General features: G+C 35.3%; 1 protein-coding gene across 1 annotated transcript in view; it reads left to right on the top strand.

Moving 5' to 3' along the window:
• PSMD14 (proteasome 26S subunit, non-ATPase 14) overlaps positions 1–17,673 on the top strand; it is a 48,038-nt gene that overhangs the window by 23,852 nt on the left and 6,513 nt on the right. Inside the window, exons 6-8 of the mRNA XM_068138768.1 lie at positions 642–712; positions 1,660–1,810; positions 14,421–14,528. Of these exons, the coding sequence (XP_067994869.1) occupies positions 642–712; positions 1,660–1,810; positions 14,421–14,528 (330 nt within the window). The remainder of the gene's footprint in view (positions 1–641; positions 713–1,659; positions 1,811–14,420; positions 14,529–17,673) is intronic.

Raw genomic sequence — 17,673 nt, 5'->3', positions numbered from 1 at the left:
GGCTAGAAGTGTATCATGCCCTTAGTTGTGATGGTGCTACAAATATACCTCAAACTTGCTCTATTTGACAGACCTTACAGTGGCATATCTTTTAAGTGATATTTATGTGTTGTGAAAAAAAAGTGTATTTTCATTTTGAGTAAAAATACTCACATTATTAAAAGGTAGTTTAAAGAGATGATGAGCCAGTGGGTATAACAAAATTTATGTTGATTTTTTTTTCTTGATGTAAATTGAATGAAAAATGTGTTCTTAAAAGCAGCATGGGTCCCTTTGTAACTCAGAGCTGCCCATAAATGAAATTTTCCAGTTGTCTTGTCCTGAGTTTACTCAATGGATGTGCATGGTGTAAGCAGGATCTGCAAAAAGTCAGTATGTGATATTTATCTTGGATAAAACCTCTAGAGCTGAACTTGTAAGAGACCACAGGCCAAAGCTGAAATACACATTGAAATACATTTATAAAAGTTATGGTTTATGTTTGAAGATGTTCTGTCAAGTAGTTCTAAAGTAGTGAGGCTGTCCTTTTAATTGGATGCTTATGAATGGGCTATAAATTATTATTTGTTGAAAGTAACAAGTTAAAAGATAATATTGCTTTGTGTACAACTGCTATGATTTCTGTGTATCTTCTACACCAGGGTGTCAGTGTGGAGGCTGTTGATCCTGTATTTCAAGCAAAAATGTTAGATATGCTGAAACAAACAGGAAGGTAAGTCACCCTAAAGAGGGCTGGCAGTAAGAAGTACTCTCTGCAAAACTAGTGATCTAGGAGCTATTAATAATGTTTAAAAATAAATAATTGACCCAGAAATCAGGTGAGTAGCATAACATGTAAGTTAGTTCAGCTCATGCATTTCAGTTATTAGGTGACTGTCAGTTGTCCTGTTAAACCTACAGCTTTGATTATTGCACGTGAAGATTAGAAAGCTGTTCAGTCCAGTATAGGTAGTTACTATACAGCACCTGCTTAAAAGATTGATTTTTAAAAAAATTATTTTAATTAAGATTTAAAAAATTAGAAAATTGCAGCTTATTTATGAGCAGTTTTAATGAAAAGAAAGGTGAAATAATTTTGTAAAAGATCCTAATATTTAAACGAATTTTTTTCACTCCTTCCTCTCAACAGTTGTCGTCTCCTTGCTCAAATTCTTTTACTGTGGGAAAAACTTCAAAATTAATGTTAGCAAAAGGCTCAGCAGCTGAACAGAACAGTGCAAATTGCTTTTTGACTGAGTTCCTACTTCTGCTGCTGGTTTAATTGATATTTAATCCTTTCCCACTGTTGGTTCCGGTTGTCTGTGTCTGAAACGGACTTTTTGCTGTGCAAATTCAACCCTTGACACCAAGGAGTTAAAGAGCAGATATTTACTTGAGTGCTGAAAGGGTAAAAACTGGTTCAGGGTAGGTGTGGTAGCAGGGTGAAAACTGAAAGCACAATCTACCACTGCTAATGTTCATCCCTTAATGATAGCTCTCTTTTGTTGCATTTATTCATGTCTGTTTTCACCATAGTATACTGAGTAATTTAAATATTTTTAATGCAGGATGTTTTTTGTTTATTTTGTTGTTACTGTTTTTTTTCCACAGCTCTTCCTAATTTATGCCCTGCTGCATTACTATTTCTTCTTGTACTACATGTTTTTATTTTTGTTTCAGACCTGAGATGGTAGTTGGTTGGTATCATAGTCACCCTGGCTTTGGCTGCTGGTTGTCTGGTGTAGATATCAATACTCAGCAGAGCTTTGAAGCCTTATCAGAAAGAGCTGTTGCTGTGGTGGTGGATCCCATTCAGAGTGTAAAAGGAAAGGTATAGTAGGCTTCCTTTTTTTTTTTTTTTTTTTTAAGGAACTTCAGTAATATTTTTTTACAGAAGCACTGTAAAGGTGTGTTTTTTGAGGCCCATTCTGTGCTTAAAAATAAAAGTAAATTGTCACTGTTAAGATAATTTTTTCTGCATCTTACATAAGTAGTCCTTAAACAGACTGGAAGTGTTTTGATACTGTCAGTACACATAGCCAATCATAATCATCTCTTAATGTTTTGCTATTCAGATATTACTCAACATGTTTGCATTGCAACTAAAGGTCCAAGTATACATTGTTTCAGATACTACGTTTTAGCCACAAAATCTAAGATCAATTACTAACAGATTGTAATATGTACAGCTCCTTAACTTGGGTACTAAGGCAGCATTGATTTATAGGCATTGCATGTGATGGCTTTTAGTATCATTTCTATTGCAAATGTTTTGAGCAATAAAACTTTACAGAGGACTTGCTATTAAAGCCTTTGAGTTTTTGAGATTTGTGTAGATTAAGTATGTTAAACGATTATGAAAAGAGATTAACTTGTGAAGCATATTGGGTTATAGTTGTCCTTTGTTGAAATCTCTTTTGTTCTTGTTTAGTTCTCTTTTTATTTCTTTCTAGCCCCATATGCCATTTTCCTATTTCCTGCCTCATGACAGCAGGGAGCAGCTCTATTATCACCTTCACAGAGCTGTCTGCAAATGTGAGAGGCAATTCGATTTTGCTCAACCACAGGGAGAGTGGATTAGAAAAACTACAGAACGTACAGAAATTGGCTAGGTGGTTTACTGCTTTAAAATACTGCTGAGGTGTTTTGTTTGAGCATGCACTCCCATTGTATTGTAGAATAATTATTGAAATGCCTTGTGGTATATATGGATGATATTATTGTAAATTTATAAATATTTTACAAAGTAGGTGTTCATTTTCTGTAGCGCTGTAGTGTCGTATTTCCTGTGAAGCAGAGCATATTAAAGCTACCAAACAATTCCAGTAAGGGTTCCCTTAATTTCAACATTCTGAAGCTACATTTTGTTTGGGTTCTTTTCAACTCTGATTTCCATAGCAAATTTGTTTGTGTAATAGGCAATTGAAAAATTAATAGCTTCTGATGTTTGTTTGGAACCTCTAGGACATCTGAATCAATTTTTCTGCCTTTTAAATTATTTTAAGAGTAGAAGAAAATTTGGGTAGGTTTTATTGGAGGGAGAGGAGAAGATAGCATAGAATATTGAATTACTCCTGGCCTGTTTTTTCTAAAACTTTTTCCTTCTGCTTTCTTAATTTTCTCATTCCAATGGAACTGTTGAAAGTGGATTCTCTTTATTTTATGAAAATACAATTTTGGGGACTATGCTAATAGTTAATTTAGACTTACTAGCTATTAAATTCATTAAGGAGAGAAGCCTGCCAGTAAGTCACACTACTGTTACACCACACTTGCTCACTAAGTGCCAGGGTGTTGTGGTTTTTTAAATATTTTTTTGCCACTGTTGTTTGACACAGATGTCATCTTTGAGGGTCTTTGTTCTCTTCAGGAAAATAATCTTTAGCATATTTATTTTGAATGCCAATAAAGCTTTGTCCATCTAAACATTTCTTGATTACAGCTCTTCTTGCAGCATTGCTGCCAGTACTTGAGATCACTAGTAGTCTTGTAATGTTTATTTTTTTGTACATGTCTAGCTGCTACAATCAGACAAAATTACATTTTCAGGTTTCACATTAAAAAAGTTTACATCTGTCATGCGTCTGGCAAGTGCATCCTTAAAAGCTTCGAAACAGAAAGAATCCCCCTTTTAATTAATCTATTGATTTTGGGTGTGAGATTGGACTATGGAATATCTGTGACTTTTATGAACCTGGCTGGCAAGATCACTTATATTGAAATGTATTTTGATTTTTAGATGAACTGAGATAAGAATGTACATTAGAGCTCAATTTCTTAGGTCAGGTTTGACTGCTTCATGTGCATAGCTGCCTTAGTATGGTGTCCAATGCCTCTTCATGTGTTAGCAAGCTTGAGTTAAACATATTTCAGGGAAGTACCTGCTTTTTCTCAGTGCCAGCAAAAGAACAACTGCTTGCAGAGCCACTATACTGGTGGGCTATTTTTTGCTCATGTAGTCCATGGATCATTGCTCTTTGTACCTTTTACTAGCGTAACTGTCTGGCAAAAAAATATAGTGAACATGTGGCATTGAAGATTTTAATGTGGTGTGTTTGGGCTGTGATTAGATGTATTTAAAAACAAAGTCCAGAATAACAATTTAGCTAATTCTAAACCCACCTCAGGGCAGGTCCATGCCCACATAAGTTGCTATGGCCTGTAGTCAGTGAAGTAGTCGTGGTTCTAGTAGTGAGGAATAACTAGGGCAAGGGTTATTTTCAGGTGTCAGGACGTTGAAATGAATTCAGATGGGGAGCCTCGGGTTCACCCTGACTAGCTAAAGCAATAAAAAAAACACTTTGCCCTGTCACTGGTAGAAAGTTGAAACTTTTTAACTTCTTAGCTGTCCTCATCTGGATACATGTGTTTCAAAAACCTGGCAGGAGGAGGTGCGTGATTGCAACTTAAGTGTAAGAACATGTATATAATTCTCATGGGTTTAAAAATTAGTAGTCCCTAAAGCTAATGAGCAAAATTAAAAAGTCATATAAAATCCTTACATAGAAAGAAAACCCTCATAGAGATCTGTGGATTAAATGCCAACTGCTTTAATGACGATTTTAGAACTGTTATTATATAACTCTAGTAGGAAGCATGAAGGAAAACTAATTCTAAATCCTGATCTCAGTACTTTACATACATATACTTGCATACACAGTATGACTTTTCATGACTGTGTGTACCATATATTGATCAGTTTTTAGGCTAATAATGGTCTAATAATGTCTGTAAAATAAACTTATAACAGATCAGTGAATTGTAACTGAAGGTCAATATTACCAGAACCCAGAAAGAAAAAGCTTTTTTGTGTTTTGTTTTTTTTTTTTTTAATTGATTTCTATGAATGGAGTCAAAGTAAACATGCTGAAAGATGGCCAGTGGGGCAGCCTGGCTAGCTATTCCTCCCTCTTGTGCTTAATAATAAACCTTTTATTTTTTCTATTTACCCCCTCCAGTTTTCCAGTCTGTGCAATGGAAGTTGTAATATGTATTTATAATATTCCACAGAAGCAGTAATTTTATTAAAGATCTGCAATGAAGCTAAATATTGATATTTCATATTTAATTCCAACACATATTTTGAAAAGTCTGTACAGAAAACTACATACCTTTGCCAAATGGGATTTATTTTTTTCTTTTTTATAAATTGTTTTTTTTGGCCTTAAGTTAGCAGCTGTTCCTCACCTCTTAAAGAAAATATAACTATGTAACTGCACTAAACCCACTATAATATAGTATCTGTAACACTACAAATATTAACTTACTGTATTGGGCTCATAAATGTTAAATTAAAAAAAAAAAAAGGTGTTTTTCTTTTCTAAGCTGTTCTAAATTTCAAATCTTTATTATAAAACAAAATCCCCCTTTAAAATGGTTTGGTTTCCTGAGGCAGCTAATTGGTTTCCCTTGATGAATAATTGCTCATGATGGGTAAAATATCCAAAATTGTCAGACTTCCATTTTGTACATCTGAGAAGTTTGTTGGTGCTTGTGGTGTGTCACGGGATGTGGAGCAAAAATCTATTCATACAGCAAAATTTCATGTCTGTTGTACCACAGTTTTTCCTAGCGATGCGCTGTATTTGAGTCTAGTGGAGACGTGCCTGAGTCTAGTTGAGAAGAATCCCTGCCCATGGCAGGGAGGTTGGAGTAGGTAATCTCTAAGGTCCTGTGGTGGTTTTAGGCTATGCCTTTGAAATTTAGTTACTGATTTCGAGCAGAAAAGTAGAAAAATATAAATAAATCACTACTGAGTGTAAAAAGGAAAACAAAAGATTATTCTAAACAAATTCATTGGGTATATATCTGGAATGAGAGGAGCTGTACCATAACAGTTCTTCCCTTTTCTCTTCTGATCTTGGCTGTTTTGCTTTGCTCAGGAGAGATAAACTGCTTATCGCCTGGCTTTGGCTAAGTCTAACCCACTGCTTCTCTCTCTGCTCCTTTCTCCCTCGGGACAGAGGGATGGGGGTGGGCAGTGGAACAGCTTCCCTGGTCTCTTGACCTGGGGAGTTTTTGTGTTGTTTGCTAATTGTAAATATCTGTATAATATTGTAAATACTGTATATTTTGTACATATTCATTGAATTCCATTGTAGAGTGTAGTTTTTGCTTGTACATATGGCTTCTTCATTTGCTTCTAACTGAGTTGGTCTAGCAAAGTTAATGTTGGGGGAGGAAACTTCAACACACCACAGGTCCCTTCCAACTTAAGCCATTCTATGATTCTAAGATCTGTTGGCTTATGGCAAAAATCTTTCCTTTTTTATTTTTAATTGTTAGCTGAGGATAAGACTTGTCTTTGCAACAACTTTTTATAAGTTCTACTTTGCGTGTTCATCGCTTCCTCACAGATAAAAAGAAATATGGTATGCATCTTAATTGTGTGCTTAAACCACACCTTGAGGCCTTCATAAAAGAGGTTTTTGCTATGGTATTTTATGGTTATCTTAATCTCATTTAGAGGGTACAGGAAGAAAAGGTGACAGAACACTGGAACAAGCTGCCCAGAGAGGTTGTGGAGTCTCCTTCTCTGGAGACATTCAAAAGCTGCTTGGAAGTGTTCCTGTGTGACCTACTCTAGGTGATCCTGTGCTGTCAGGGCGTTGGACTAGGTGATTTCAAAATCTGTTCCAACCCCTAACATTCTGTGATTCTGTGATTTGGGTAGGCAGGTAAATCGAAATAATTACAGTTGCAAATTATCTCAGGAGATATCTGGTCCAACTTTGTGCAGGGCAGTTTCAACATTTACTTCAGACCAGCTCACTTAAGCTTTTATTCACTTGAGTCTTAAAATGTGATAGCTTCGTGGGAATACCTGTTCAAATCCTTTATTGTTGTTGTAGTTGTTTGTTTGGTTTTGTTGTGGCTTCCCCCCACCCCCATGTACAGTGAGTGATTTCTGCTTATTACTACTGTTTTCTGTCACATACATCATTGAAGAACCTTGTTCTGTGATCCAGGTAACCTCTTCTGGAGGTGTAGCCAGTATGTGGCCTGTAGTCCAAATCCATTTCATTCAAACAACTTCTATTCAGTGGAAGTCATAAACTGGTTTGTTTGGTTGGGGTTTTTTTAATTCACTCTAAAAGGAGCAACAAATTTGATGAACTTCACCATTTGTTCTTTTATTAGTTTTTAAAGTGTGGAAAAAAAAATATTCTTACTATGCTTCTAGAAGTCCCAAAGAGGGACAGTTATACTGTATGGATTTGTTTATTTTGTGGTGTTTGGAGTTTTGTTTTTAAGTATTATTAGTCCTAGAATAGCTATTATATGGAGAGAGAGAGCAAGATGCTGGTTTTACCCTCCTTCTACAAATGAACTGAAACAGAGCTTAGCTGAGTTGCTGATGGAGGTGGATAGACAAGTTCATCATGAGGAAGGTGAAGGTCTCAAAGTCCTTTTTCAGCTGTTAACAAAGAAAAATAGTGTCTTTAAATATTCAGATTTCTGTTAAGAATGATAAAGAATTCTGAATCTGTCAGAAAAGTTGATGACTCAAATACTATGCTTTGAAATTTTGTAGTATTCCAGTATGTTTTCAGTTCTTACTCTGCCAATCAGATTGTATCCATTTTTCAAAATGGACAGAATTTCTGTAGGCATGGCATAAAGCACCACCACAGAAGCCATAGATCATGTGGTTCAACAGAGCTTTGTTTTTTATTTGTGGGATGACCTGTTCTGGCAACTTCTTCCATAAAACGTTCCTATTCCTATTTTTTTGCCCACTGGTACTACCAAATCTAGGTGTGAACCTGTGTGGAACTGCCACCTAGCCTCAAAAAATGTTCTTCATCTGAATATGTCTTACAATAGTTTTCTGAAAGCTTGCATGTCTTCAGACCTCCATGCTTTTATCAGAATGCTGTTATTCCTTTGAACCAGTCCTTTTCTCTTGTTTGTTTGAATTAAGCACAGGACTGGAGGGGATTGCAGAACAAGGCAGAGAGAATGCAATTCTTGAAAGGAGATGTGTGGAGGAGACACTAGTGGAATGCCTGGAGTTTGAAATGTAAAATAGTACATTAAAAAATTTCTGAGAACTTTGATTGGAGCCATTTAACAAGATTTTCTTTATATACCAAACTTCCCCTCCCCACTTCATGCATTTGTCTTAATAACCTTTACCTTAAGTCCTTTCCTAGACACATGTGAATTCAACAGTCATTAGGGAACATCTTGAAAGTATTCATTAAAAACAACTAAGCAAACCCATAAATTAACTATACTGTCATTACTGCTTCACAGATGTGTCTTTTTATTGTGAATTGTTAGGCAGATAATATTTTCCAAGAAAATATATTTTTAAACCATGTGACACCTGTCATTTTATGTCAGAATCTTTTATACCTGGAAAAAGTTTCATTATTAGAACTGAACTTTTCTATTGTAAAGGGGAAAAACTCTAAAATGGAGAAGATAACTTTACAATGTGTAACTTTTGAAATTTCAAATGTACATTTCTGTGTATTTTGTACAATCTCTAGAACATTTGGATACTTGTACAGTAGTGTGGTTTTTGTCTAAACAAGAGTATTTGGTGCAGTAACCTGCATATCAGAGAGGAAAGTATCCTAGTCTAATGTAGGCAAGAATGGAGTTTCAGTAGGAGCCTGATCTAGGGAATAAAGAAGTAGATAAATTCGTGCTGGGTCTGATTGCTATCAATTCAATAAAGATTGATGCTCTTTTTCCCTGAAGGATCACATTTGTAAGAGGTGAATTACATCTGTGCTACAGTGCAGGCCACTCAATGTTCTCTGTTCAGGATGTGTTTGCTAAACATAAGCATAAACCACAAAGTATGGAACTGGTTTATTGCTACCAGTACACCACTGGTAAGCAGCATGTGTTTACCTTCTAAACCATTTGCATAGGTTACTTCAGTTCATGCACTTCCTTAGGACTTAAAAAGAAGTTCCAAGAAGACTTTTTGTGGAAGAGTATTAAATGTTTAATTTCCTTTTGACATGGTGAATGTAGAATAGTCCATTTATCTTCATTAAAGCATATAGCTTTAAAACTTGCGGCTTTGCTACTTGGGAGTTATGGATGCGTGCCCTCACTTGTCAAGATAAATGTGTTATACTGTAGTTCTCTTCCCACCCAGTATGGATATTCAAGTTGTACTGTAGATTTGACCACAAGTAAACAATTCTCTAAGGATAGAGAAGGAAAATGCACGTACTCCTAGGAATATATTTTCCGGAGCTAAAATTGACATTTTTATAAATAATTTCCGTGTTGCAAACTTCAAACTCACAATCACAGCAATTCAGTGATATGCATTTGGCATGAGTCAGTTTCAGTTCTTAGTGCTTTTCATTGGAAATGGCATAAAAAGTAACATTTCTTTGAATTTTTTATGTTGTGGGCTTACAGGGGACAGAAGATGTTCTTCACTTGTAGTTGTCTAACAGTGCATGGCAGCATAAATAACGAAATGGTCATAAACCCAAGCTGCACTTCTCAGGTCACATGTTTCATTTCATTTTTAAAGAATCTAGAAATAAACTAAGCAGTTGATAACAGGTCAGTTGCAGGTGATAAAAGAGATTTTAGACGGGACATTACTTCTTTTTCCACACCTGGCATAACCACATTACATCCTTTGCAGAGTTGTCTTTAAGCACTGGTGTGTTTGTTCTTAAACATTTTTCAATTCCAAGGGCACAATACATTTTTAGGTAGTCACCATATGTTGTAGATTCTCCCTGGGAAAAATATTGGTCTCAGATATTATTTTAATTTAAACAAAAGAGGAGTAATTACTTCTAACTGAATTGTACCATTAAATTAAAGTGGGTGTTGCGAAACGGAACTGTTTCTTTCAGCATGTTTGATAGATTTGTTGTTGGAGGGATTTAAGTGTGTGAAATACTCTTTGAATTTATATTTTTTTTTAATACCTCACAAAGTAGGAGAAGACTGTTTTAGAAAAAGGGGTAAGACATACATGACATTCACACTGTCAGAAGAAGCTAAAATAAGACTGGCTAGTAAGCATCCTAAATTTTCATCTTGCTATTATTTTCAATATGTACAGAATATAAAAGGCCAGATTTTTATCTACTTAGCAATTGAGGAGTCCAGCACGTCTCTTAAATTGTGAATCACTGTGAGTCATATTATTTATAGCTATCCTCAAATTTATTGAGTACGCTGAAGATAATTGTGAATTTTATTGCTAAGAATACTTTATGTGGGCTCTACTGTGAGCTGTTGACCCCCAGGAAATGTTTAAAAACTGCTGTATAGTTATTGTTTTTTTAGATTATTATGCTTTTTTAAGCTAAGACAGATGTACAAAAAGATGCAGTTTTTATTTTGTATTGGCAGCTTCCAAATATTTAGTATCTATTTCCAAGAGCTGCAATTAGTAAAGCATCCATGGTACTGAAATCCACACATCCCACAAGCTAATTATATTTGCAAGGTCAGATTGAATACATATTTTCAGAAAAATAAAGGGTTATATAAATGTGTCTTCTACTTGGCTGTTATATCACAGTTTGTTGATCTGGAGTATAATGTGTACAATTCACAAATTTGTCTGATAACAGAAAGTGGTGTGTGATTGTGTTTATTTTACTAACCAGTATATTCACAGCAATCACTTCCAAATATCTCTCCAGTAAAGATGTGTTAATTACAAAACAGACAAGGTCTTCTATTATATTAAAGCTACTAACAAGAAGACAGCAGGAATCACACATGTAAATAGCATCATCAACCCCTATTTTAGTCCTCTGTTTTGATCTGTGAGTTGCGCATAGACCAAAGGTGCTATTAAAGACTCAGTATATGAAATAGGCAGCATTATATGAACAAAATTTATTCAACAAGAAAACAGACCTTTAACATGAATTTAACAAGCCTGAGAAATTATAAACTCTCATATGCTGCAGATTCATGCAGTGATAATAAACAAAAAAGGAAAGTAAGAGGTTTCCTTAAGCTAGCCAAACTGCTAATGGTTTTGTTATAAGCTGTCTGCTGTTGAAATGACCTCTGAAAAATCTGAAGACACTTACACTAGGAGAAATTAAATGGTCAGAGTGGTGAAAGAGTCAAACTGTGAAAGTGCATTAGAAAAAAATTTTAAATCTACCTTTGTATTTCTGGAAAATAACCCAATGGCATAGACTTCTGTTTAACTTTGACAGAAAGGGAATTTAGCATCAAGCTCAGAAGCAGTAGATTTTACTAAAAACCCTGCCGGCTGCATTAAGTAATTCGAGTATGGGGGAAGCTCACAATTTTTGTATGAGAAATACAGGCTTCTTACAACAAAAAATTGCTAAGTAACTGAATGGGGTTTTATGCAGCTTTTAATTAATCCTTAGAAGTTCTTTGTTCAAAGTACTGTGTCTAGTTTCCATTGTAGACTACAGAGTGACCATTTTGTTGTCATCTGATTGCATCATACTGTACTTCAACATACACAAACATAGAGAGGAGGCTTCAGCTTGTACACACCTCCAAGCGCGTACCATGGCTTTTTTCTTGAATCTTACTGTGGCATAATTAACACCTACTTCACCCTCTGCTCATTAGTACATTGGACATTAATGAGCCTATTTATTTTTATATAATCCTTTAAAGGAGGGACTGTTTTCTGCTCACTGTGAAAAGACAACAATTGCATTTCATAGAAAGGAATATTTAGGATTTATTGTTGTATTTATGTTTTTATTGCATATTAGGTCTAAATTTAGCCTCCAGGTTGTTGAGCATGTTAGTTTCTTTAAGATGGTTGCTATAGTGATAGCAGCAAATTCCTTTAATCTTAGTGTAGTTAAAGTATTTAGTTACCATTGGTCGTCACAGTGTAACTGATATGAGAAATATTCACACGTGTACTTTTTGTACCCCTCTGGGATTGTAGAAATTGTATTTTTATCCCTTTTCAAAGCTTAATATTGTGATTTTATGATTTCATACCACTTTCTGTTCGATTGACATTTGTCCTACTTAGGAGATACTTCTATTTCATTGCTTCAGGAGGACAGGTAAAGAGAGCGATCCTTCCCACACAGGTAGTACTTCAAACATTAGAAAAATTACTTCTGGTCAGTATTAAGATACTAGAATAATTCAGTATCACTCAGAAATATTTTAGCAGCCAGTTCTCATATTTTAATATGACATTTATCCACTCATAACCTTGAGAACATGAACTGAAATGTTGAATTTATCATTGAAACCAAGTTTAATAATTTTTTGGTTTGCATTTTCTTTTAATTTTACATGACTCCATGCTGAACAGTACTATTTGTTCTTGGATAAACTCAACATTGTCTAGTGAACATCTCAGTTAAACTCAAATCTAGGATCATGGCCATTATAAAGCAGCTCCCTGTGATTGTAGTATATTGCCAAGATACTCGTTTGCTTCGTAGAGCAAATTTTCCCTCACTTGTTTTTTCTCCCCTTATCTAGCTAGTCTCTGGAGGACCTGTGGAGTGAATATTTTTTGTTCTGTTTTGCTTGACTATTTTACTGCCTGTTTGTTATGGTTGGGGGTTTCCAGATGTTTGTAATTAGAGCATCTTGTTAAAATGGAGCACATATACAAAAGCTTGAGATAGAGAAAAGTCTGGTGGTGATAATCAAAGCAAACCAGAATTACTTTGTATGTTACCACGAGAATGTAAAGATACATGGAAACTGTTCCAGATTATTTTTGACAGGGTTTTTTTTTGGGGGGGTGGGGGGGTGTTTTTTGGTTGGTTGAGTTTTAGTTTTGCTTGTGGGTTTTGGGTTTTTGTTGGGGGGTTTTTTTTTGGTAGCACTAGTGTCAGATGGCGTGCTTCTGCTGTATATTCAATCTGAATTGTGTTATGGGTTGTTTATTGTTCAGAAAAAAAATTGTCACACCCTAGCAATTTTAATGAAGAAGATTTTTTCGGTATGTTTTCTGCATGCAATTTTAAGTCATGACATGCAGATGAATCTGGCCAGTCATCTGGGAGTCCAGGCAATAACTATTAGTGGCACTGAGTCACTCAACATGACTGGTATAGTTGGCTCTCAGAAGTAAATACAACAGGTAATAAGTAATTAGACTTTTCAATTTCCATTTTTGGTTTTAGTTTTTTGTTGTAATTACTTGCCAGTTAATTTTATTTCCACATGAATAACCTCGCTGTTTACATTGTACTCCTAATAAATTTCAACTTATTTATTTATTAATATTTGTGTAAATGGAGAGGAAAATTCTAGAACAAGGTAGGAGGCTCAGTATTGCTTTCTCTGTAAACTTCCAGTAGCAGTAGTTGACTTCATAAAAGATGTGGTTGAGGTCTAATTTCTAAAAAATACCAAAGCAGCCATATAAAATGGGTTGATTTGTTGTAGTATGGAGAGCAAGAGAATAAAAAAAGTGATACAAAAGCTGTTAAAAGAAAATTTGAACTGTCTAGTTTGGTGAACCAGAATAAACCTTCAAGCACATGCAGGCAAGATACCTGCAAGTTTTGCCTGGGTGTTTCTGTGGATGTACAAGGCTGTACCTGGACTGGCCCAGTTAAAAGACTGGGGTCTAAGCAAGAACTCTGATCCTGCAATTAAAAGTCTGTGATGGCGAGTACCCAGTAAGGGTGGGTTTGAATGGATCGTTGGTATGTTCTCTGTTCTGTTTCACCTCACCTAGGTGTAGGATAGGGATGTGGATTTTATTGTATGGGGTTAGGAAATCCTATCTCAAGATTTTCATAGAAAAATTCAGCTCAGGACTGAATAAAAATCAGTGAAGGTTTTACTTTATTTGCAGGGAAACGGCACTGAATATTACCTACCGTGTACCTTTAAATCATAAATGACCTTGGTTTTCTTTTACTCTATTTTTTTACTCCTGAGCATGACACTGACAAGGACTTTTTAATCCATCAGACAGTTTATAGACCCTTTCATAGTCACAAGAAGCAAAAAGCATCTGACTAGAAGGGAATACATGGGGCAAGTTCCTTGCTGGCTATAATTTTGTTGTCATTTCAAGTATTGTGGTAGTATAATTGATGTGACAGGACTGGGCTTTAGACTTGGTCCCTTAGCTTGTGCTCACTTTCAGTTTTAGTCTCTCTCTGTCATTCACTTTGATTGGATAAGATTTAGGTGACAAACATATGCATACCTTTGAAGCTTAGAGTAAGTGTACATAAAAATTCAATGTTATATGGTGATATCATGGATATAAAACTTAGAGCTCCATTGAAAAGGTAGTAATTGGTGTCACCTTACAATACAAGTTAGTGTAGTGTGCTGATAGCATAGTCAGCAGGAGGCTCTTTTTTATTAATATTATAATTAAATGATTTTCTGGATAAAGGCCAAAAACAGATGAGAGTTGATTGTGCCTTGTCCACTGTTGCTTGGCACTATTAGTTGCATTTTCTAAAAAGAATTGACTTGACATCTTGTTTTTACAGGTTGTTATTGATGCCTTCAGATTGATCAATGCTAATATGATGGTCTTAGGACATGAACCAAGACAAACAACTTCAAATCTGGGTCACTTAAACAAGCCATCTATCCAGGTAAATACAGTGCTGATAGTCATGTAAATTGGAAGATTTATTCAGCAGTTTTGGCGCAAAGTACCTAAAAGCAGTAAACTATAAATTGTTTATTGTTCTCTCTATAGCATTTTTGGCGTGTGTTTATAGTTGATTTGATTTGTCAGTGGAGTTATATACATGAAGGGTTTAAAATTGGGCCCTAAATTAGCTACCTGAGCAGGAATGCATGTGTAACTATCTACTGCAAAAGTTAAAGTACAGATTTATGGAAATGCAACTTGCTGTCATACCATGTGATGCTTGGTAGTAACTCTTTTTGGTACTATGAGTTCAATACTGCTGCTCATTAACATCCCAGTTTTCCTAAAGATAAATTATTCTGAAGTAAATAATGGAAAAAGTTCCTTCTTCATTAATAATCTCCTCTTTCTACTGTATGCTTACATGGGGTGTTACTTAATATGAGATCTAGCTTTGACTTTGTGTCTTAAATAATTGATCTTTGATTTTTATATAATGCAGTAATGCAAGATGCTTGATCGGCTTCAGCTGTAGTGTTTCTTTTGAGTAGGTTGTTCTGTATTTCTTTGCAAACATTTGTGAAACTTAACTATTCAGAGTTTTATTTCTGAAGTTGACTTTTGCTAATAGGACCAAAGTGTTGGTCTTCAACGAAGCAAACCTTTATTTGGAGAAATAGCTTGTGTACTGAAACAAATATCCCCTGGAGTGCTTAATGCTTTTATGTGTGTCATCCTTATGCCTTAATTTTTTTTTCCTTTTTTGCCTTCCAGAAAACTTTTTTTTTTCCCTTTAGTATGCATTCTGAAGGGCATGGGTGCTTGCAACCGTGAAGCCTAATTCCTGCTCTTTTAATCTGTTACTTCAATAATAAAAATAGTACTTTCTAGATAAAAATCCAAGAAAAAGACCATGCACTATTCATGGAAGAATGGAAATAAGGGCTAAACTGCTGTACAAGAGCTGTCCTTTGGGGGTTGCTCGGTCACCACACCCCTATCTTTCAAAAGATCAGGGGTTTTATCACTAATGCATTGAAACCATTTACTGTTTATGAAAAATGCCAGCCAACAAACCCCACAGACCATTAAAGAGCATCTGCTTCAGGAGCTTGTTGTGATTTACTTTTGATTTTTGAATTGGTAAAATCTGTGAACCATAATGAGTACGAAATCAGCAGCTAATACTCTTGATTAGATACAGGCAAGCCTATGCTTGCATGTTGCTGGGCTTTCCTGGACCATGTGTAATGACCTCCCTTGTAAACCCTAGCAGTATTATTCAAGTTCATTATTTAAAATCACTGTCACTATAGCATGGCTTATTTTGGCCATGGGTGTTTTAGGTTTCTGTTAGTGTGGGGGGGTTTGGTTTGGTTTGGTTTGGGGGTTTTTTGGGGTTTTTTTTTTTTGCAAGTTGGCAGTGAGCTGTTGAAAATATCACTGTTAAGATAAAAATCATAGTTTAGGATTATACCCTGTTCTTAAAACTGCAGGAGCTCTTGCAGTGTTGTTGTGCTTTTATTCTACAGTTGTGAATAAAATTCTGACCTATTTGAGGTCAGCAGCAAGCAGTATCGATTTCTGCTGGGCTCGAAGTGGGGATTTTAAGGCATCCTTAAAATCGTAGCAGTAATGATAGTGTATGGCCTGATTTCATTCCTTTTTGGGGTTTTTTCCCCATGTTCTCTTACAGCTTTCACTTGCTCTTTGTGCATCTAATTTGTAATCCTTGTTGAAATGTTGACTTCCATTTGTGACACAACACAGGAAGATAAGCTTTGTTTTGAAGTGTTAGGGGTTTTAATTTTAACTTTTTGCAGTGGCTAAATGAAAGTACTGTTCAAGTTTGAAGTGGAACAGTTGTTTATCTTTTACATTTGTCTGCTCTTTCAAAGAGTGATTTTTGGAAGAGGAAAGGAAAGAGAGAATAATGGGGGAAAGCAAAGATGTTTGTCAAGTTTTAGGAGCTTTAGAAAACATCCTAAATATCTGCAAGTGAGTTTCAACACAAACCCCAAAACCTCATATGCAATCATTTTGAGTGAGATAAGAAAAGAGCAGTGGAAATCATGACTGTTCACAATGAGAACAGTTAGACATTGGAGTAATCTCCCAAGAGAACTAGTGGATTCCCCTGCATTGGTCAGTTTTAAGACTCAGCTTGACAAGGTGCTGGGCCATCTCATTTAAACTATGCTATCACCTTGGGGAACCTTCCAACCTGGCATTTTGTGATTCTGTGAAATGCTTTATTGCTAATAGTTTCAAGCATAAATTACTTCATTGATGTAAGTAAGTAGCACAAGCAATGGTTATTTGTAACTGCTGGTTCTTGTAAATGTAGCCATTCCAGTAGTTTTGTGTCTTTGTGTATGTGTTTGCAGAAGGAATTTGTTTAAAATGTGTGGAGGAGAACATTTTCAGCTTTCATACCGATAATTTTGGAATGCTAAGTTGCATAAGATGCAAATACATTCCTTGTAGGTCTAAAAATTAAATTTAAATATACATGTACAATTTTATTTGGAAAATTTACTAATTTAGTTGTGATGAGGATTTGTCGTAGGATTTTTTACCTCCCCTCAAAATATTAACCCAACTCACAATTAAATCATAAAGGGATAAAAAGGGGGGGGGGGGCGAAGAAAAAAGAATGAAAAGGTTATATGCACATGAGCACAACAGAAGATGCATGTATTTACGTTTTACTTTACTTAATCTCTGTCAATCAGATTGTGACATACAAGTTTAAGGATAAATTTGCCAAGTGCATGATTATAGCAAACAAGGTTACTTTTCATTTAAAGTTTAAAAAAGAAAATTAGCTTTAATATTGAAGGTTAATTTGGTGCCCGTATCTGACATGTTTAATCATTGCTTCAGCTACTGCTTCTTTGTATTGTACCTTAGAGAACACATTTGGTGAATGTTGGCAGTGTTTATAAATTATTAGATAGCCAACATTCTCTTATTTGTAACAGAAACAGACATACATTAATAGAAGTGATTACCAAATTTATTGAGAGCAAAAATTTGAGAGACCTGTGTTTGTACATATGTATCAGTCAAATGCTTGCAGGCAGTTACCACTTTTTCCTATAGTAGTTGTTACTGTGTGAAAAAATATAGTTTAGAAATAG

Source organism: Melanerpes formicivorus, unplaced genomic scaffold (genome assembly GCF_026170545.1).
Source record: "Melanerpes formicivorus ecotype bairdi unplaced genomic scaffold, bMelFor1.0.p_v2 SCAF_5, whole genome shotgun sequence".
NCBI lineage: Eukaryota > Metazoa > Chordata > Aves > Piciformes > Picidae > Melanerpes > Melanerpes formicivorus.
The sequence above is the reverse complement of the archived record's forward strand: the minus strand, read 5'-3'. Positions and strand labels throughout refer to the sequence as shown.